This window comes from Lynx rufus, unplaced genomic scaffold, assembly GCF_022079265.1.
Source record: "Lynx rufus isolate CCGP_SWC_20201006 ecotype Redwood Valley unplaced genomic scaffold, mLynRuf1.p SCAF_12, whole genome shotgun sequence".
Taxonomy (NCBI): domain Eukaryota; kingdom Metazoa; phylum Chordata; class Mammalia; order Carnivora; family Felidae; genus Lynx; species Lynx rufus.
The window spans coordinates 30567823-30590890 of record NW_025814826.1 but is presented as its reverse complement, the minus strand read 5'-3'; the positions used below and the strand labels follow the sequence as shown (position 1 = coordinate 30590890).

Below are 23068 nucleotides of genomic sequence, written 5' to 3'. Positions count from 1 at the left end.
CCAAAGGTAAAGAACTAAGCATAACTTGAAGTCAGTTGATACAAGCATTTATACATTAAAAACCTCAGGATTTGTCCTAAAATGCCCATTCTCATAATCCTCAAGGAATTTGTCATCTGACTGAGGTAGGATATGAATATCATACATCTATTGAAATTTAGGGCTGGGACCTTCGTAATCCCATGTGTTCTATAGCTACTGATTTAGTTAAATTTACAAAGCACTTAAAATTTAGCAGAGGGGTTAATGGATTGGATTTACAAGTGAGGAAGTCAAATCAACATTAAATTGGTTTGCCAGAGATCAGGATTACAGTCAGACCTAGAACTAAGGGGTTCATAAGGTCCCCTGGCCAATGCACTTTACAATTTACCACTTTTTCTTGAAGGGAAGTATAAGCAGAAATAGCCACCGATAATAATGTAAACACGTTTCAGGTAAGACTTATTATTAATGGTAAAAGGAAATGTATAAATATGGTGTTAGGCTGGGTTTTGGAAAGGGACAAATTCTGGGAATTAACGTTGGTGGGGAAAAGGGGAGAAAATCATAAGTGATGGTGTGGTCTCTGGTGGTGCAGGTTTAGGCACATTCTGAACTTTAATTCCTTAGATGGAATTGTAGTTCTCTAACAAATGATAAAAACGTCTTAGATTAAATTTTGTAACGTCAATGGACTGATCTCAGAAGTGAAAAAAACAACCTTGGCTCCAGGATTTCATAAACGTTCGTTGAGCCTTATTACGTGCCCAGTGTCAGGAACCCAACAGCAAAGAGTTTACAAATTTGGGACAGCGGACGCGAAACAAATTATAATTAAACCATAGATCATACTGAAAATGCTACCTGGTATAAAGGAAACCAGGAGAGTCCGACAGTGTGTTTGGATTTCCAATTCTAAATATGGTAATCAAGGAGAACCTATTTGAGCAGAGACCCGAAAAACCGGTCTTCCGGCCATTTGGAGAAAAAACCCAGGCGGCGGGGCTAGCAAGTGTCGCATTATAAGAATTTACAGCAGGACAAGGTTCAAGCGATGCCCTGGGGAACGAAATTCCTACGAGTCAAAAACGCTTTCCGCGCAAAATTTAGCAGACCGCGGTCAGCAGGCGGCCCCTCGGGCACCAACGATTTAATCCACCGATTGTAGTTTAACCATCTGCCCCACCGCCCCCGGTGGCCACACTCCTCCCCTGCATCAACTGACTACAGCATGCCCAGGGATCATCAGTGCTCTGTAAGTGGGTGGGCCATTCGCTGCTCCGCCCCGTGACCTGCGCGCTTGCGGAGAGGTACAAGGTCAGAGGTTTCGGAGCCGTCATGGCGGCGCTGTGCCGGACCCGTGCAGTCACTGCCGAAAGCCATTTCCTGCGAGTGTTTCTCTTCTCTCGGCCCTGTCGAGGCGCAGGAACTGAGAGTAGCTCCGGGGGTGAGAGTTCCGACTCCCCAGAGCCTAAAAGGCGCCCAGGCGGCTTCGCGAACGCTTTGGAGCGGCATTCAGAGCTGTGGCGAAAGGGGGAACTCCCGCAGAAGAGAGTGAGTTGCAGGAACTGCGCCAGACATACCGTCGACCGGGCTGGGGTTTGAGGCGAGCTCCCGCGTGGTGGGTGGGGCGGGAGTCGGGGCGGAGCCTGGTCTGGGAGGTGGAGCTGGGGTCAGGGGTGTGTCTTGGCCCTGCAGCGGGCTACTTGGAACCAAGAGAGCTCTTGGTATGTTTCTCCATTGGTTGTACTTCCTGCGGCCTTTACCTGCTTTGTCCCCACTCTTTTTTGCGCGCGTCTTCCTGGGTGAGTGCTGGAAGGGAAAACAGCAGGACGCGCTACCAGTTCGGCGATCTGGGGAGACTCCTGGGACTCAAAGACGAATTGGGCTCTACACCGGGAGAGGCAGGCCTCTTTGCTATTGGAGTCCTTTATACACAGAAGTTCCAGCGTGGAGCTTGGTGTCTGGTGTACGAGGCTCTTTATAAGTATTTGTTAATTCAGTGGATAGGTGGAAGAGAATTACTGTCTCTACGAACTTGAGCAAGTGATTTATCAATGCTTCGCTTTCCTTTTCTGTAAATGACGTTAAAATTTTTTTCCATGTGTTTCAGGCAATAGTTTGTAAAATACGATGAAATTACTAGATAAATGAACTGGAAGTGATAGACATAAATACGAGACACATTTTTTTAAATGTTTATTTTTATTTTTGAGAGAGAGAGAGAGCGCGCGCGCGCGCGCGCGAGCGGGGGAGGGGCAGAGAGAGAGAGAGGGAGACACAGAATCTGAAACAGGTTCCATGCTTCGAGCTGTCAGCACGGAGCCGGCCGCTGGGCTCGAACTCGTGAATTTCGAGATCACGACCTGAGCTGAAGTCCTGAGCCGAAGTCTTAACCGACTGAGCCACCTAGGCACCCCAATGAGACACAATTTTTTATTACTAAATTCAGCAGACATGAAATTGAATGTGTGGCCATGGTAAATTATGTAAAAATAAACACTCTCAATTTTTGTACTTTCTTTGGAGACCAGCACCAAACAGTTCACAGACAGGTTGTGTCCTGGATTATAGAAAACTACCTGGAATTTAGTAAATAATTGTTAATAGTTATTGACAAAAATTTCCTAAAATCCAGGGTTTAGGAGAAGCCTGGTGCATTAGGTTTCTATTTGCTGCCCTAACAAATTACCACAGATTTAGTGGTTTAAGACAACAGATTTGTTATTTTTAGTGCTGTAGGTGAGAAGTCTGACTGATGTCTCACTTGGCTAAAATCGAGATGTTGACAGGGTTGGTTCCTTTCTGTGGGTGGGATCTGTTTTTTTGCCTTTCCAGCCTGCAGAGGATGCTTGCATTCCTTCACTTACTGTCCCCCCTACACCATTTTCAAAGCCAGCAACAGCCCATTGAGTTCTTCTCACATCCAATCACTCTGACTTCTCTTCTGCCTCCCTCTTCCATTTTTAAAGACTCTTGTGATGACTTTGGGCCCACCCAAAGTCTGTAACATAGTCACAAATACCAGGGATGAGGATGTGGACAATTATTTGTCTACCGTACCTGGAGAAGTCATAAAATCCGAGAAGAATGCCAGTGACTGACCTGAAGTTGACTGTTGGATGGATTTAGATCCATCCTTGGTGGATGGCTTTGAGGATTACGTGTGGTAAAGTAGGAAACATAAATGTAATTCATTTCCATTCCCCAGATATTTATGTAGATAAGGGATTTCCCTATTTCTCATCTTCCAACATTTCTCATTTATACCCCTTCCTCCATGCTTTATCACTACATTCCAAACACCTTCAGAAACTACCAGAAAATACTTCTCAACTGCTGAGTTAATTGTGGCAAGAGTGAAATTGTAGCGTTGTATGTATCGTATTTGAAGCCCCAAATGGTGACCGTACTTGCGGATTTCATATGGTAAGCAGTAATGTTTGTTTAATGAAGGAACCAATCAAGGTATTTGAGAGTGATCAGGATTCCATTACCTTCCTTTCCCTTTAACTTTTCAGTCAGTTAAGCATCCAAGAGGAGGCTGGAGGGTTTCTTGGCATTCCCAGCATATCAGAATTGTTCAGTCCAGCTCAGGCTGAGTGGAGTCTCTCTGGGCAATTGTTCTCTACCTAACACAGTTTAGAAAATATTATTCTACTAGGTGGAGGTTAAATGTGTTTGGTTGTGACATGCTGGTTCACTTATTATTCAGGATTTTTCAACATCTTGGTTTAATGGAAGGAAGGAAAATTCCCTGGGGAGGGGGGTAATCAGGAGGCTGGGCCGTAGTCTCCATTCAAAGAGTTGGTAGTTTTGGAGCATTTACAGTTACATGTTACAGTTACAGTTACAACGATCCCTTTACTCGTTCTTAAAAAAAAAAAAAAAGTTTATTTGTTTTGAGAGAGAGAGTGTTTAAGCAGGAGAGGGGCAGAGGGAGAATCCTTAGCAGGCTTCGTGCTGTCTGTGAGGAGCCCAGCTTGGGGTGGGATCTCACAACTTGGGGCTGAGATCCTGTACTGAGCTGAAAACAAGAGTCCGACGCTTAACCGACTGAGCACCCAGACTCCCCCCTCGCTCCGCCTTTACTCATTTTTAATTGATGCTGCTGACCAGTTGCTCCCTGGTCTAGGTCATTATATACAGTGGACAGTTACCTTCCTAAAGTTGGGCAGATTTAATGAGATACTCTTTTTGCTTTGGTTGAGAATCTTGTAAAGCTTCCTTTGCACTGTCTGCAAGATTAAATACACATCATTCCATCATCAGCCTGCTGCCTGCCGTACAGGACCCAGTCCAATACAGATATTAGAGTTTCCATTCAGTTTCAGAAGGTCAGTATTCAGAGACTGGTTCAGCCATCTTACTAGTTAACTTTGGACAAGTTACTTAGCCTATCTTAAGTTTGCTTTCTTATCTCAAAATGGGCATAACTCTCACTGGGGTTATGGGAGAGTTTGCATGAAATAAAACATTTGAAGTGCTCTTAGCCCAGTGACTGTTGCAGTCAACTTTAGCTCACTCAGTACATTTTAGCTCTTCTGTGGCCTTAGCTTTCAGGATTGCATGCTCTTTGAATGAAATCCTACTGCTTACCTAAATAATTAATAATACTTAAACTTAAAAAAAAAAACCTGTCCTTCTGTTTAATCTCAATTTAAGGTTATTTGTAGTCATTAGTATGTTAACTTGTGGGTCCAGAGCAACGTGCATACTTCAGAACAAAGCTTTTCCTGGCTTTTTTCCCCACTAGAATATAAATTTCAGAGGGGAGAGAAGACACCTTGTCTGACTTGTTCTGTTACATCCCTAGCACCTTGGCCTTTAATGGGCACTCAATAAATGTTTGCTAAATGGGTGAATGGAAGAATAGTGCACATAGTGCATATTTGAAATTTATTATGCCTGGGCTGTCTGAATTGAAATCTGTGTTAACTGCTTACAAACAGTTGTCTAGCTAAGAATAGTGCAGGTTTGAGCACATCTATTAAGTGTGCTTGTCCAGAATAGTAATTGAGCAAAAACAATTTTAAGAGTAATAAAAGTGAAAATACATTAGTTTTAGTGTTTAGTGGAAGTTTTTAGTGCTTTTCTGACTTATATTTATAATGAGCAATATGAGTGGTTGTTAGGTATTAAAAGAGATTCAACTTTATGAAAAAGCTTTTGCTTTACTTTTTGAAGTTTCTGAATCTATTTAATGGAAAAATATCCTGAGTTTACAAGATGAATAAAGTTCATCTTTGTTCTATGATCGAAATTTTTGAAAAAGTATAAAAATAGTATTTGCTTACTTTAAAAGGAAAATTCAAATAGCATTGAAGATTATAAATGTGAAATGTAAAAGCCCTCTTTTCCTTTTTTCCCCTCACTTTCCAGGCTGGGAGTATGTATGTGTGTTTGTTCTGTGTTGTTGTTGTTGTTGTTGTTTTTGAGTTGTCACACAAAGGAAACTATTTGCAGCAAATAAGGAATGCCTTCAGAGTGTGTTTAAAAAATTTTTTTTTAATGTTTATTTTTGAGTGAGAGAGAGAGAGAGAGAGACGGAGCATGAGTGGGAAAGGGGCAGAGAGAGAGGGAGACAGAATCTGAAGCAGGCTTCAGGCTCTGAGCTGTCAGCACAGAGCCCAATGTGGGGCTTGAACTCACAGACTGGGAGATCATGACCTGAGCCAAAGTCAGACGCTTAACCAGCTGAGTCACCCGGGAGCCCCTGGAGTGTATTTTTAAAATGCATACTTCATACCTCCAGAGATTTTATATGTACATTTATAAGTGCAAGCTAATTATTGATATATATACTTAAAAAAACCCACAAATTGGTTGGTACTGTTGTGAATTACATTATTACTGTTTTAAGTGTGTAAGTTCTGGGGGCTCCTAGGTGGCTCGCTCAGTCGGTTAAGCGTCCGACTCTTGATTTTGGCTCAGGTCATGATCTCACCATTCATGAGACTCACAGTTCATGAGATGGAGCCCCGTTTTGGGCTCTGTGTTGACAGTGTGGAGCCTGGTTGGGATTCTCTGTCTCCCTCTCTCTGCCCTTTCCCCACTTGCGTTCTCTCTCTCTCAATATAAACAAATAAATGTTAAAAAAAAAAAAAAAAGAAAAAGCATAAGTTCTGGATTCAGATAGTCTCGGTTTGAATCCTGGTTCTTCTATCATTTACTAGCTGTGTTTTCTTGGGTAATTACTTAATATATGTATATCTTTTCCCTTTTTGTAAAAATTCTTTGTCATGAAATTATTATGAGATTAAATGAATTTATTATTTAAACACTTAGCGCAAGTGTCTGGTGCTTAGTAAGCACCCAGTATATTTTAGTTGCTGCTGCTGAAAATTGCTGTTTTCATGGAAGTATAACTGAATATTTTTTCTTATCATTACATATGTGTAATGTATATACACCTCATTGCAAAAAATTTGCTTGGTTTTCCATGGTATGGATGTACTGTAATTTATTTAATGAGGCCTTTATTAATGAGATTCTAGATTGTTTTCTGCTTTTTTTTTTTTTAAATACAGACCTGCTACAGTGAGCATTTACATATTTTTTGCATACTTATGGGATATATGCTGGGGCAGAAGTGTACAGGTAATTTGAGCTTTGGTAGATAAAACCTGTTTGCACCACACTCCCACTTGGAATGCATGAAAATGCCTGTTTCCTCACCTCTTTTTCCATATCGGGTATTTCTTGATATTGAGCCCTTAAAACAAAATACAGAAATTGGGAACTGGGGTTGTTATTCTTCACCACTGATATCAAATTGTGATTTTTATCACAATAACTTCATGTTCACATTTTTTAAAACTTTTTAAAACTATTCATTTTTGAGAGAGAGAGTGTGAGTGGGGGAGGGGCAGAGAGAGAGGGAGACACAGAATCAGAAGCAGGCTCCAGGCTCTGAGCTGTCAGCCTAAAACCTGATGCGGGTCTTGAACCCTCAGACTTAACTGAAGTTGGCTGCTTAACCATGGCACCCCCATGATCATGTTTTTTGACTTCATAATAAGTAAGTGCTATCAATTTGAGCCATAAAATATACTTTATCCTAAGAAAATGCTACATTTATGTCATATATATTGGGTTTATATGTAAGATTTCATTTGTAAAACAGTTTCTGCTCAAAAATATTTCTCCGTGTAAGTAGTTTGCTGTTGCTTAAACAAATCATTGTTGTTGTTGTTTTTTTTCCCCCCTTTGGTCTTTGTTATTTCCCCTGGAATTAGCTTCTGTACCTGCAAATTCCATTGTAAAAATCATTTCTCCACGAGGCGTTTATCATCTCATCAACCAGGCAAAACTCCTTTTGAATGTCCTGGAACTTTATTTGATATTCCCTTTATGGTACACACACAACTCTTAAGTTATACTGAAGTCATTGGAGTACTTGTTCTATCCTGTTCTTTAGATTGTAGTTCCCTGGAGATTAGGAATCATTTTTTTATTCACTCTTTTGATTCTTTGCATAATCCGTTACACATAAGTTAGGGACTAAGTATGTATTTGTTGATTCAAATTGGAATTAAATTTATACAGTTATATCTTGGGTGACCTGTTATTAGATTTAACAATATGTGTGTATACTCAACAATGTAGGTTGAAATTATACCCATTGATGTAATTCTTATCCTTGCCAACGTAATGCCAACGTAGGTATGTGTATGTGTACCTCCAGAAGTAAGTGCTATTCAGTAAGAGTGAGGCAAGTTTTTCTCAAAAAGGAACGTTCCCTGTGGGGGTGATTTAATCAAGGGCAGTTCATCATGAAATACTTATCCTAAGATTTTATTGAAGCTACTAGTTGGAGGGATCTCAGATTTAAAGGACCTGAAATGCTGTTGTTTGTAAGTGCCACCCTCATCCCATGCTTACTTACCCACTTCTGTTTTTCTTTGGTTTATTACCTTTAATACTGGTTTATCTAGCTATCTCTTCAACTCGTTCTTTGTGGGGTTTTTTTGAGGGTAGGAACCAATTCCTTTCATTTCTGTAACCAACATACTCTTTTTTTTGAGAGAGAGAGTGCGAGTGAGGGGCAGAGAGAGAGGGAGAGAGAGAATCCTGAAGTGGGGCTCAAGCTCACTGGACGTGGGACTCGAATTCATGAACTATGAGACCATGACCTGAACAGAAATCAGATGCTTAGCCAACTGAGCCACCCAGGTGCCCCCAGCATGACATACTCTTATGTATAGACGACCTGGTAAATGTTTGCTAAGTATGTATGCATGTATATAAAATATATTTTTTAATGTTTTTATTTATGTTTTTATTGTTTTTCTTAAATGTATGTATGTATGTGTGTATTTAGAGTATGCACAGGGGACGGGCAGGGAGAGAGGGAGACAGTGAATCCCAAACACTCTCTGGACTGTCAGCGCAGAGTCCTATGCAGCGTTCCATCTCACAACCCTAGAGATCAAGAATCAAGAGTCTGACGCTTAATCAGCTGAGCCATCTAGGTGCCCCTGCTATGTATATATTTTTTAACTTAGATACATTTTCCTCTTTTTTTTAAAGAAATATTTTATTTTTTTTATTTATTTTCTAAAGATTTTTTTTTTTTAATGTTTATTTATTTTTGAGAGAGAGACAGAGACTGAGTGGGAAGGGGGCAGAGAGAGGGAGACACAGAATCCGAAGCAGCTCCAGGCTCTGAGCTGTCAGCACAGAGCCTGACTCAGGGCTCCAATTCACAAACCACAAGACAAGATCATGACCTGAGTCGAAGTGGAATGCTTAACTGACAGAGCCACCGAGGCGTCTCTAAAGAAATATTTTAAAACCTCTGATCCTGTTATGTCACTTACACAGTAGAGATATGTAGAATCTGTTAAGCCAATTGGAAGCTATGCAATAGCAGATGACCCATCTTTTAGCCACAAGGTGGCAATAGTTGAGCAAATATTTAGTTTTCTGCTTTGTGAATAATACTGTTTCTCAACGGTAGAGGGTAGCATATGATTTTCAGCACATTGAAAAATGGTTTGCGAGAGGTTTTGAGACCACACGGTAGAACGTTTTATTCTTTTAAGATAAGAGAATAACACTTTACTATGTTAGTTTATTTACATAGAATAGTAATGTTACAAGACAGTTTATATTTTTATTTTAGCAATATATTAGCTTTCATGCAGGTTTTAAAAAATATTGTTTTTCACTTTTTCATGAATATTTCTTACTGGTATTTTTTATTTCAAAATGTTGGAACATTCCAGAAGACAGAACATACAAATCAGATATTTTTTTCTCCCAGAATACCAAAAAAATCCAAAATATAACTTATTTAAAGGGTTTGTTTTAATATCAGGGGGAAAATTCTCTTATTTTTAGAGTAAATTTTAAGTCTACTAAATTCCTATAGTAGTAATATTCTTTAGTTTTATTTACCCTTTTTTTCTCACTAGGTTTATATTGATGACTTAAAAATTGTACCAATGTTTTATTCTCTTTATTTTTTTTTTTAAGTTTATTTATTTATTTTGAGAGGGAGAGAACAGGGCAGAGAGAGGAGAGAAAGAATCCCAATCAGGTCCTACACTGTCAGTGTGGAGCTCGGTGCGGGGCTTGAACTCATGAACTGTGAGATCATGACCTGAGCTGAAGTCAAGAGTCAGATGCTTAACCAACTGAGCTACTCAGGCACCCTATACCAGTATTTTATGTAGGGGTACCTGGATGGCTCAGTCGGTTGTGTGACCAACTTCAGCTCAGGTCATGATCTTACAATTCGTGAGTTTGAGCCCCTTGTCAGGCTTTGTGCTGACAACTCAGAGCCTAGAGCCTGCTTTGGATCCTGTGTCTCCATCTCTCTCTCTCAGCCCCCCTCCTCTGTCTCTCTCTTTCTGTCTCTTTCAAAATAAAACAGTAAAAAAATTAAAAACGAATATGTAAAGGAATGTTGAAAAAGATTTCCGATTTTTAACCATGGTGCCAGCTGGTTTTTTACATTATGAAATTCTAGGTGAGTTATCCCTAAGTTAGTAAGAAAAGTCTTTTGAAGTGTTTAGTTTCACAGTGGAGTCTAACATTTTCAAAGCATGTTTAGAGAAAATTACTAGTCAATAAAAAAACGATAGGAGTGAATTGAAGTAGGTATAAATCTCTAGGAAAAAGTCAACACTTATAATATGCTTATAAATAATACTATACATTTCCTAAAGTAAAAGATAAATATATTCTAAATATATTCTGTATGTATTTTGTGTCATGGGTGGTCATATGATCGGATCATACTCTTTCAGGTTGTTTAGTGACTTCCCAAGGCAGCATTAACTTTGTGTATCTTTATTAACTCTCATTTTTGCTCAGAAATCTCCATTCTTTTAAGGTGTTTAGGTATTCTTTTTTTTTTTCAAGGTTATATTGAAATTTCCTCTTTTGATTATGTAATAATTTTTAAAAATGTTTTAAAGCATTTTTTAAACACTTTTTTATTTTAAGTAATCTCTACACCGGTGTGAGGCTCAAACTCACAACCCCAGGATCGAGAGTTGCATAGTCTACCGTCTGAGCCAACCAGGTGCCCCTATGTTAATAATAATTTTTAAAGTTGTTTTTTTTTAATGTTTTTATTTATTTTTGAGACAGAGAAAGAGCATGAACAGGGGAGGGGCAGAGAGAGAGGGAGACACAGAATCTGAAACAGGCTCCAGGCTCTGAGGTGTCAGCACAGAGCCCGACGCGGGGCTCGAACCCACGGACTGTGAGATCATGACCTGAGCTGAAGTCGGACGCTTAACCAACTGAGCCACCCAGGCGCCCCAATAATAATTTTAATACCATGATTATGTCCCTTAAGTTTGCTTTTATCTGGTGGCGTTAAATAACAAATGAAATAAAGGAAACTATCACAGTTGAGTGGAGCCTGGTTTGTAGGGATTTGGGAATAAAATTAAGCAGTGTGGGTTCATTTTGGATTTTGCCTTGCTTTTTAAAGCACTCTGCTCTTGGCCACTGTCAGATAATCAGAGGTGGACTTCCATTCCAGGAGTCACAGTTCAGCAGCTCTTCTCTGGCTGGTTACCCAAATTGAGACGGTTGTGTTCTACTAAAGGAGATATGTGTGCACCAGCACACAGGGGATTCATCCCAGAGAGATGAAAACTTACGTTCATATAAAAACCTGTATATAAGTGTTCATAGCGGCTTTATTTGTAATCACCAAAAACTGGAAACGGCCCAGATGTTCTTCAACTGTTGAATGGTAAAACAAACTGTGGTACATCCATACCATGGAATACTACTTAGAAGTAAAAAGTAATAAATGATTGATATACATAACAAATTGAATGACTCTCACGGGAATTATGCTGAGTGAAAAAAGCCCATTCCGAAAGGTTACACAGTATGAGTCTGTTTATGACACTCGTGAAATGACAAAATTATTGAGATGGAGATCAGTGGTTGCTAAAAGTTAGAGATGGGGGTGGAGATCAGAAGGAAGATGGGGAGTTATAAAAGAGCAGCATGAGGGATCCTTGCAGTGATGGAACTGTCCTGTAACGTGACTGTGGTGAATACATGAATCTTCACATGTGATAAAATTGTGTAGAACTAGATACACATACAAGTAATTGGGTATAAAACTGGTAAAAATGTGAATACTGTTGGTGGATTGTATCAGTGTCAGTTTCCTGGTTTGGTATCTTATGTGGTCTCACAAGATGTTAGCCTTGGGATAACTGAGTAAAGGATGCAGGGGATCTCTATGTATTATTTCTTTTAATTACATGTGAATTTACAATGATCTCAAAATAGAAAGTTGAATTTTTTTAAAAAAGGATTATTTCCCTAGTCTGTCAGGCCCAGCACTGGTAAGACTAGTGAATTCCCTAAACATGAGCCCATGATCCCACATCATTTCCATAAAATGATTTCTTTGGTTAGAAACTGCTGTGTGGAATACCATGACAATGAATAAGAGATTCTGTAAGGTGGGTGGTGGTTTTGATAGAAGCTTTGTGGGCAGGAAAGGCAAATCCATATTTAGAGTGTTTATTCCAGTGATAATATATCACTGTCCTTTCTGTGTAGAATGGCTCAGCATAGCCTGCCACCAGGTAGCAATCTGATCATTTCAGGGAACGATGCTATATTGGAAGCTTATTGTTGGTCTCTGCTGTTGGCATATTGGTCATTTAGCAGTGACTGTAGCCAGATTAACATGGGTGACTAGAAGTCAGTGTTTCTGAATCAATGCATAACCTCCATCCCACGAAAATTCAGGGACCTGCCACCTTGGTGAAATTTTTCATTGGTTTGTGGCCTCTGGGATATGTTGAGATACCCCTCTTACCACTAAGACAGAAGCACATCCCTGCTCCTGTGGCACCTTTGTTATTGAATGCATTGGTGGGGGACAGGAATAGCTGGGGAAAGAGGTTGACATCCACAAGACTGGTTATCATCCCCTGATTATTAAGATTCTTTCTGCTAAAGAGATCATTTACATGTGACTCATTTATTTTCTCACTCTGCCCATTCAGAGAGGTCTATCCACATACCTCTTTCCCAGACCTTGCCATTTATTTCTCACTCATGTGCCTTCTAAATCCCTGACCACCCAGCAAAATCATTGGTCACTTCACACAGATTAATATAATATAGATCCATACCTTAGGTTATCTTTCCTTCCAGGCAAAGAGATCAGGTGCACTGCTCAAAGTTCTGTCCCCTGGGAGGCTGTTCCTTTATCCCTGTCCTTCAGGGCCACTCTAGTTCTGCATTATGATTCACCTGGTGAGGTCTGGCAAAATCTCCATTCTACAGCTTTATCTGCTATAGATACTTGAAATACTACCACATCTGCAGGGTCTTAAAGCCCAGGTAGTAGAGTCGCTTGCCTGGTAGTCTGGACCTATTGTAGAGCTTTGTCTTATTCTGAGCCTTCCTCAAAAAACTGGCAGCTTTTTGGGTCACTTTGGTAAAAGAGTTGGAGAAAAGAGTTGCACGTCTCTCTTAGTGGTAAAAATGTCCCAGACCACTGGCCTCCTAGGAATTTCACCAAGGCCCAGCATTTTTGTGAGATTTATTTCCTACCCTCTAGCATACATGTGTCTTACCATGTATCTAGAGTAGTTGCAACTTCCTGCTTCCAAGTCCAATCAGTATGTGTTACAGACCAATATGATGTACAGTGGAATGAAGCGGCAAAGCCCCTGTATGCTAGTTTATGACAGAGCTGGTGAATTGATGTAACTCTGAAGTATGTGTTGTTTACTAGCAGACCTAGAAAAAGAAAGCATTTGTCAGATCACTTAGCGCATACCAGGTGATAGGGGGTATTTGATTTGCTCTAGCCATGAAACCACATCTGGAATAACAGCTGTAGTTGGAGTTACTACTTGATTAAGTTTATGGTACTAAATTAGCACTGTCTAAGACCCATCTGTTTTCTATAGGGCCACATAGGCAAGTTAAGTGGGAATATGGTAGAAATCACCATCCTGCATCTTCTAGGTCCTTGGCACTAATCATTGCAGTGCCTCCGGGAATGTGGTATTACCTTCAATGTACTTGTTTGGTAGGTAGATGAAGTTCTAATATTTTCTGCTTCTCCTTTCCAACTTTAATAGCCCTCACTGCACAGATTAAGGAACAAATGTGGGCATTCTGCCAGTTGCTGAGTAAAGCTATTCCCATTATGCATTCTAGAACTTGGGAAACAACCACAAAGTGAGTTCAGGGGATGGGCCTGAGCTAAAACTCCATTCTCCTCCTCCATGCCCCCATAAGCCTCTATTCTGACTAGCGGCAAATTGGGTCTTCAAGAGTTATGTCAGTTCACATAATCCTTGAAAAGTGTGATTATTTCTCCTTCCCCAGTGGACACCCTAGTAAAGTCACAACTCCCTTTAGGAGAGCTAGTAGGACGATCGACAGTACACATTTTTAGCTATGTAGCAGGATCCTTCCTCAGTCTGCATGATCTCCTCTTCATTCAGAGGACTCAGTGTCTGGGAATTGGTTCAAGTTTGGGAATTTGAGTGGCCCTGGCAGTCATTTGTGGTGATTCAGGGCAGGCTGTTCATTAGAACTATAGCGTTTTCCTATCTGTTTCATTTCTGGGACACCATAATCAATCAGCCAACACCAGAGAGCTCTTCAAGTCAGACTGTTTTGATTACTGTTTACACTCTGTTGCATTATGATAACCGTGCCCATCATGTTGTTGGCTAGTAAGTGCTGACCTGACTCCTGCCACTTCAGGGTCTCATTATCTCCACTGAATTCAGAGAGCTCTTTATGGCAGCAGCTCCCACCAGTCAGTCCTGCAGAGAGCAGTCACCACACAGCAGTTCAGAAATGCTGGTGTTCCCCTCACAAATGCCTTTCCCTTAGGTTTGGTGAACTGAGTATCTTATAGATCCTCCTGGGGACCACAGTAAGGGCTAGGTGAAAAGGTCCACTCCAACATTCTGTTCTCTCCAAGCATTTGGGTACCTTCTTCTGTGGTATCCTAAGGAAGTTCTGGTATTTCAACTTCGTCTAGTATAGTCTATCTTTTGGTTCAGATTTTATTCAGCCAACCAAGCAAACTTTGAAAACCCACACCTAGCCTCTTAAGCTGACATTGTATCTGAATCTCTGCTCGGTGAGCCCATATCAGTCAATTTGGCCCAAGGCCATACTGTCTTCCCTTCACCCTGACCCAGGACCCTTAGGATCTATTCCCATACAGATCCTTAGTTTCTACTGATTTCAGTTAACAAAATCATATAGTTCTTTTGGTGTGTATTATACCCCTTCATGGACTATACTTTATATCTCACCCCTTGAGGTCTGCTGAGACTTGAATTTGGTTATAGGTCTAGTCCTATCCAATAGAACTTTCTGTAATGATGGAAATATATACTGTCTGTGCTGTTTGCATATGGCCGTTGAGCATTTGAAATGTGGCTAGTGCAATTTGGGAACTGAATTTTAAATTTCATTTAATTTTAATTGAATTTGAATAGCTGCCTGTGTCTAGTGGATACCATATTGAACAGTGCAGGTCTGCAAGCACTGAGAAGTGGGAGAGATGGATACTTAGGAGGACCAATGGGCCCCTACAGCTACCTCAGTGTTGACCACTGCTGGTACTTCAGGAAAGGGAAGACCAACCTCCTCACACTGGGATGGAAGGGCTGCTTCTACTGGCAGAGGATACCTGGCACAGGTTAGGGGCCTAGGGGCTGCAGGTTCATCAGCATTTGCCCATATGTCCCGTGCTAAATTTCAGGATTCGCCACCTTCCTAATCAATGCCCCAATTTTAATACTAGAGAACCTGTGAAATTGGGAACTCAGTTTGCCTTGCCATTAAGCCATCTGCAGAATTAGATGTTGGGTTTTTTGGGTTTGTTTGTTTTGGGTTTGTTTTGGTTTTTTGTTGTTGTTGTTGTTGTTTTGAAATCTTGGGCCTGAGGCCAAAGGAGATAAAGATTTCTTTTAGGACAGTTACACAAACTTTCAGATCCCTTATGTTAACCTCTAGGCTGGTATTTAAAGCCCTGGGGCTATCATTTTCCAGTGCACTTAATAGCAAATGACACTTTTATACTTCTGTGTTTTGACCTAATTGATATGAGGCAGAAGATACTTCTTCATGACAAAACCTTGTCATGATTATAGGTCGTTATGTTTCTACAGATGTTAATTTAAGTAGTTGCTTTGCCGTGTACATCGTTTACACTGTGGGCTATCAGTATCTCTTTTCATGAAAATGGGATCGTGAATGTCTTTAGATTGAATGAATTCGGAGAATGAACCCCAGATAGCCCAGAATTAATTTAGATAACCCATCTTACAGTTGTATTCCTGTGGAACCATTTTGGTAGTCTCATCTTGTGTTCACAGAGACTTTTACCATAGGGACTTTTTCGAGTGCCTATATATGAGCCAGTTCCTGCCCTGGATACTTTTCCTAGACATTCTTTACTAGTTGTCCCTGTGTTTTTATTGTGCAGGGTTAGAATAAAAAGTAGAAGTAGATAGCAGTAGCATTTTATAGGAGATCCCTGAAAGCAAGTTTTGACTATTGTTTGTTAAACATTGGAATATGGACAATATAGAAAGGGATGGTGCCATGGATAGGATGGAAATTGATTTCAGAAGTTTCTCTTTAGAATCGTCAGCAAATACTCTATCCTATTTTTTTTTTCTTCCAGGAACCAAGATAATATATTTATGTAAACTTTTTTAGTAGTGAACAAAACAGACATCTTTTCCATCTTGAAGTAAAGAAGACAAACATTTAACGATTGATTTTACATGTCATGAATGTTATCAAAGAATTTGTATAGTACTAGAAATGGAAGGTATAATGCTAAGTGAAATAAGACAGAGAAAGACAAATACCACATGATTTCACTCATATATAGAATTTAGGAAACAAAACAAGTAAACAAAGAAAAAAGACAAAACAAAACAAAACAAAAACTCAACAACCAAACTCTTAAATACAGAGAACAAACTGGTGGTTTCCAAAAGGGAGGTGGGTGAAAGTGGGGGAAATAGATACAGGGGATTAAGAGCACACTTACCATGATGAGCACTAAGTAATGTATAGAATTGTTGAATCATTATATTTTACACCTGAAACTGATGTAGCACTGTATGTTAATTATACTTCAATTGAAAAAAAGAATTTGTATAGTACTGAGTTATATAGGATCATAGAACATGACATTTAAAAAAAATTTTTTTAATGTTTATTTTTGAGAGAGAGAGAGAGAGAGAGAGAGAGAGAGAGTGTGTGTGTGTGTGTGTGTGTGTGTGTGTGTGTGTGTGAGAGAGGAGGGGAGGAGCAGAGAGAGGGAGACACAGAATCCAAAGCACGCTCCAGGCTCTGAGCTGAGCTGTCAGCGCAGAGCCCTATGCGAGGCCCAAACTCATGAACTGGAAGATCATGACCTGAACCGAAATCAAGAGTCAGATGCTTAACTGACTGACTGACTGCCCAGGCGCCCATGCTCTATAATCAATTCTTAAAGGAAGCAGTCAACTCTTAGGTACCTGCTTTATCTATGACAACTCTATGAATGAGGTTTATAGCAACATTTTCCATAACCAGGGTTAGACACTGAGCTCCATGATATACCCTGCAGGTGACAGTCTGCCTACAGTCTCTGTAGTCTGCTTCAGCTAACAATGGTGGTTGTCAACATGGATTGAAGGAATTGCTACATTTATTGTTTTTAGAAAACATTTGACAAGTAAATGAGGAATTCAGAAATGGTTCTGGATTATGATTTTTGAAGGAGAGCTTTGTCTGATTACTTGACATAGCATCCAAACAGTATAAGGAGTTTACAATTTAAAAGCAAATTCAAGTGTTAATCCAGGGATCTTATGCTTGTGGTAAAATCATTTCACTCACTGAAAATACATTGACTTCCACTGTAAAATGTGACAAAGTAGAGGCAAAAATAATGGAACAAAAAACAGTACCATTACTACTTGAATTTAAAATCTTCTTTAAAATATAATTATTCATGGGGTGCCTGGGTGGCTCAGTTGGTTAAGTGTCCAACTTTGGCTCAGGTCATGATCTCACAATTTGTGAGTTCAAGCCCTGAATCAGGCTTTCTGCTGTCAGCACAGAACTTGCTTTGGATCCTGCCTCCCTCTCTGCCCCTCCCCAACTTGTTTTCTCTCTCAAAAATAAACATTAAAAAAAAATATAAATATATATATATACACACATATACATATATAAATATATATATTTATATATATATGTATATGTATATATATATAAATTATTCATATCTTGAATAGCCGAAGCAATCTTGAGAAAAAAGAACCTGGAGGCACAACAATCCCTGATTTCAAACTATATTACAAAGCTGTAGTAATCAAAACAGTATGTTATTGGCATAAAAAAAGACATATAGGCCAGTGGAACAAAATAGAGAGCCTAGAAGTAAACCCACACTTCTAGGTGTGGGTATATGTTCAGTTAATTTATGATGAAAAAGCCAAGAATATACAAGGGGAAAGGACAGTCTCTTTAATAAATGGTGATGGGAAAACTGAACAGCTACATACAAAAGAATGAAATTGGACCACTGTCTTTCAACATACACAAAAGGTAACTCAAAATGGATTGAAGACTTGAATGTAAGACCTAAAACCATAAATCTCCTGGGAGAAAACATAGGTGGTGAGGTCCTTGACATAGGTCTTGGCAATGATTTTTTAAATCTGACACCAAAAGCAAAAGCAACAAAAGTAAAAACGAACAAGTGGGACTACGTCAAACTAAAAAGCTTTTTACAGCAGAGGAAGGAAACAATCAGCAAAGTGAAATGCATTCTATTGAATGGGAGAAAGTACTTACAAGTGATATATCTGATAAGAGGTTAATATCCCAAATATGTGAAGAACTCTTATAACTTGGTAGCAAAAAATCCCCAAACAACAAAAATGGAAAGGAAATTTAAGTAGGCCTTTTTCCAAAGAAGACATGGATGGCCCACAAGTATGCAAAAGATTCTCAACATCATTAATCAGGGAAATGCAAAGCAAAACCACAATGAGATATCACCTCACACCTGTTAAAATAGCTATTATCAAAAAGACAAGAAATAATAAATGTTGGTGAGGATGTAGAGAAAAAGGAACCCTGTGCACTGTTGGTGGAAATGTAAATTGGTACAACCACTATGGAAAACAGTACAGAGGTTTCTAAAAAAGTTAAAAAAAGAACTACTGTATGACCTAGCAATTTCAATTCTGGTGTTTATCTGAAGAAAGTCAGAACATTAACTCAGAAAGATGTATGCACCACCCACCATGTTCATAGCAGCATTATTTATAATAGTTAAGATATGGAAACAACCCAAGTGTCCATTGATGGATGAATAAAGAAAACATGGTGTGTATATATGGGCATATACATATATACAATGGAATGCCATAAATGGTTCAGCCATGAAAAAAAGGAAATCTTGCCATTTGCAATAACATTCATGGGCCTCATTATGCTAAGTGAAATAAGTCAGAGGAAGACAAATGCATATGATCTCACTTATATGTGGAATCTAAAACAAAAACCAAAAATCTCATTTAAAAAAAGCTCATAGATACAGAGAACAGATTGGGGTTGCCAAAAGTAGGAGTTTAGAGGGTGGGGGCAGTAAATGGGGTCAAAAGATGCACACTTACACTTAAAAAAATAAATAGGTCAAGGGAATGCAGCATGGTGACTATAGTTAATAATACTATGTTGTATATTTGGAAGTTGCTAAGACACTAGATCTTAAAAATTCTCATCATGTTTTTTTGTATGTATAGTGAAGGATGTTAAGTAGGCTTATTGTGATTATTTCACAGTATACACAAATATCAAATCATTATGTTGTATACCTGAAATTGTTTTAATGGCATAACATAATGTTATTTGTCAATTATACTTCAATATAAAATATTCATAACTTTGTAAAGTTTATAGTATAAATATTTCACGACAGAACTAAAAGTCTTGAGATCTTATTAAATAATTAGTCGATAACATTCAATTATTTTCTGAAACTTAGGAAACACCTTTTACTATCATACTAATCTTAGCCCAAAAATCTCTTCACAGTTATGAAGGAAATTGTGTTATTTTAGGAACAGGCCCTAGTGGTGGCTAAATTATTTTCAATAAATGTTTAACCATTAGATTTACTACTGGATCTCCCTGTCATCTAAGGCTGTTTTAATTAGACCCTGGCTTCAATTGGAAGCCTTCCAAAGTAGGGGGGGAAAGGAAAAGGAGGAGGAGGAGGGGGAGGAGTGAGGAAGGAGGAGCTGTCAACCACAGGAGTGAGGTACTGGGAAAGCAGGTCCTAGGGACAAAGGGAGGGACCCTCTTTGACTGCAGGCAGGATGAGAGCCCAGCGTTGATATTCTGTTTTTTCCTTTGAGTGGTGCTCTTTTCAGCCGCCCTGGTGGCAGCTGTTGTGGATGACATAGTGGCTGGCTAGTCGAATAGTAGTAGTAGCTGCTCTTGCCACTGCTGGGTTGGTGTTACTGTTTGCACGGCCTCTAGAGGGCAACTCCTAGCCTTTGTTTGTGTTGAGCCTGTAGGATGTGTTTCATCCTTGGCTGTCTGCAAGAGAGAACTATTTTTTCAAGGTGCTTGTTTAAGGACCTTTAATATCATATTCTGTAGAGTTATAAAACTAGTGTTATGGCTCAAAGCATAATATTCCTGGCTACCTTTTCGGTTCTGTTTGCCATCTAGATCTTCTGACTTGTCTTTGGTTTAGATTGACACTTAGTACTCAGGATTCTTTCCCAGTGTGTTTCAATCCTCTGAAACAAACCCATCACCATCCCTTCCTTCTAGCATCTAAAGGACTTGGTATCAGCCAAATGTTTCGACTTTAATTTCCTTTGACTTTCTTTTTCTTGAGGCAAAGGTCATAAGCTTTGGTCTTTGGGCCAAAGTGTGTTTCATCAGATTTATAAAATGAAAGGCTTTTTTTCAATGTGCGAACATTGAAAAATTAGAAATTTTACATTGATACTTGGATTTTTGGCTTTTCTTGGAAAATCAAAAGATGTGGCAACACTGGACCTGAATTGCAATTGCAGCTAGAGCTGAGTAGTGGCTCTACCTTTTAGACTGGCACGTATTCTGCTGGTTACCAAGTCCCCACCCAGCCTGGCATTTGAGTTTGTAATCCTTGGAGTACTACATGCGTTGAAAATGAGTCATAAGTATGGTTTAATAGTTTTTAAGGTAAGTATTCTCTCGAACTCTTAATAATTCTCTCTTAAATAACAGATGTAAAACTTACTCCAAATACAGGATGTAGGTAAATTGTTAGTATTCTTCTGTAATCGGTTCTCACAAATAGAAACTTAGTAGTTCCCTTAGTTTGAGCCAAAGAATGCGCATACCACGTGCACAAATTAAAGATGAGTAGAAGGTACAAGTCTGTACTCATGGATTTCGGAAAAAGCGTGTGTTTGGAAAAAAGTTTGTAAGTTTAAAAAAAATTAAAAGGTAAGGTGCCTGCATTATAGGATCAGTCTTACCTCAGGTAAATTCAGTCTGTAAAAAGATTGGAAAATGAGCAGCACAAAACAAGAAGCTATTTTTCGTTGAAATTTTACTTTAGGAAGAAGAAGAAAATTGTAACAAAGCTATTTAAAAATATCATATAACAAGGACTCATGTTCATTCTGGTAACTGAAAGACCTTTAATCATGTTTATTCCTAATCTATATTTAAATTTAAAAAACCCTTTTGTTGGGTTATTTTTTATTTAAGTATAATTAACATACAGTGTTATATCAATTTCAGGTGTACAATATGATTCCACAATTCTATACGTTAACGCTCATCACATTAAGTATACTCTTAATACCCTTTATCAATTTCACCCATCCTCCCACCCATCTCCCCCCTGGCAACCACTAGTTTATTCTCTTTATTTAAGGAGTCTGTTTTTTGGTTTGTCTCTTTTATTATTTGTTCTTTTGTTTGTTTTGTTTCTTAAATTTCACATATGAGTGAAATCATTCCATCCCAGATATGAGTGAAATCATGTGATATTTGTCTTTCTCCATATGACTTATTTCACTTAGCATTATATACTCTACGTTGCACTCATGTTGTTGCAAATGACAAGATCTCATTCTTTTTTGTGACTGAATAGTACTCCATTGTATGTATATATACAACATCTTCTTTACCCATTCATCTGTCACTGGATACTTGGGTTGCTTTCATCCTTTGGCTATTGTGAATAATGCTGCAATAAACCTAGGGGTACATGTATCTTTTTGAATTAGTATTTTCTTTTTTTTTTTTTTTTTAACATTTATTTATTTTTGAGACAGAGAGAGAGCATGAACAGGGGAGGGTCAGAGAAACAGGGATACATAGAATCTGAAACAGGCTCCAGGCTCTGAGCTGTCAGCACAGAGCCCGACGCAGGGCTTGTACCCACGGACCGCGAGATCATGACCTGAGCCGGAGTCGGGCGCTTAACCGACTGAGCCACCCAGGCGCCCCAAGTATTTTCATTTTATTCCACTCAGTACTGGAATTACTGGATCATATGGTAGTTCTATTTTTGAGGAACCTCCATACTGTTTAGTCACTCTCATTAAACTTGAATTTGAAGGGTTTTTTTGTTTTGTTTTGTTTTTTGGCAGATGATCAATATTAGGAATAAAGTGAGTCACCTTCTTGGATACTGTACTCACATGCTCAGACTGACCTCCCTCTGTCCCCATGCTAGGAGCCTTTGTCTAAGGATACTCCTTACTTTGTTCACATTCCAGATTCTACTCTGAGCCACCACATCTGTATTATCTGCCACCAAGGGCTTTTCTTGGTCTCTTCTTCAAGAAGGAAAGGGAGGAAGAAGAAGTTGAAGACTATATCTAGCTTTTTAAAGCAAAGTTCCAGGGGTGCCTGGGTGGCTCAGTTGGTTAAGCATCTGACTTTGACTCAGGTCATGATCTCACGGTTTGTGAGTTTGAGTCCTCATTGGAGGAGCCCAAGCCCCGCTTTAGGTGAGCATGAGCCCCGGCTCAGGTGAGCACGAGTCCCATTTTGGGTAAAACACGAGTCCCGCTTTGGGTAAGCCCCGTTTCTCTCTCTCTCTCTCTCTCTCTCTCTCTCTCTCTCTTACCCCTTGTAGGATTCTCTCTCCCTCTCTCTCTCTCTGCCTTCTCTCATTTGTGCTCCCCCCCTCAAAAAAACAAATACCCCCCCAATTCCATTTAAATATTTTTTAGTATTGCTACAAAATGTAAATATATATGGCACATTGACTTTTAAAATTTTCTTCTGTAAGATTTTCTTATATCTATCATATTATATGTTTATATTGAATTATATGCATATAAATATCTCTTTTTATTTTTAGGGCTCTCCAAAAAATGTGGAATCCTTTGCGTCTATGCTGAGACATTCTCCTCTTACACAGATGGGACCTGCCAAGGATAAACTAGTTATTGGACGAATCTTTCATATTGTGGAGAATGATCTTTATATTGATTTTGGTGGCAAGTTTCATTGTGTGTGTAGAAGACCAGAAGTGGATGGAGAGTAAGTAGAATCATTTCCAAGTTTTTTTTAA

General features: G+C 39.2%; 1 protein-coding gene across 1 annotated transcript in view; it reads left to right on the top strand.

Moving 5' to 3' along the window:
- The first annotated feature begins 1319 nt into the window (after window positions 1-1319).
- Window positions 1320-23068, top strand: part of MRPS28 (mitochondrial ribosomal protein S28) — a 107512-nt gene continuing 85763 nt past the window's right edge. The window contains exons 1-2 of the mRNA XM_047074065.1: window positions 1320-1536; window positions 22856-23037. Coding sequence (XP_046930021.1) covers window positions 1321-1536; window positions 22856-23037 — 398 coding nt within the window. The 5' untranslated portion in view covers window position 1320. The remainder of the gene's footprint in view (window positions 1537-22855; window positions 23038-23068) is intronic.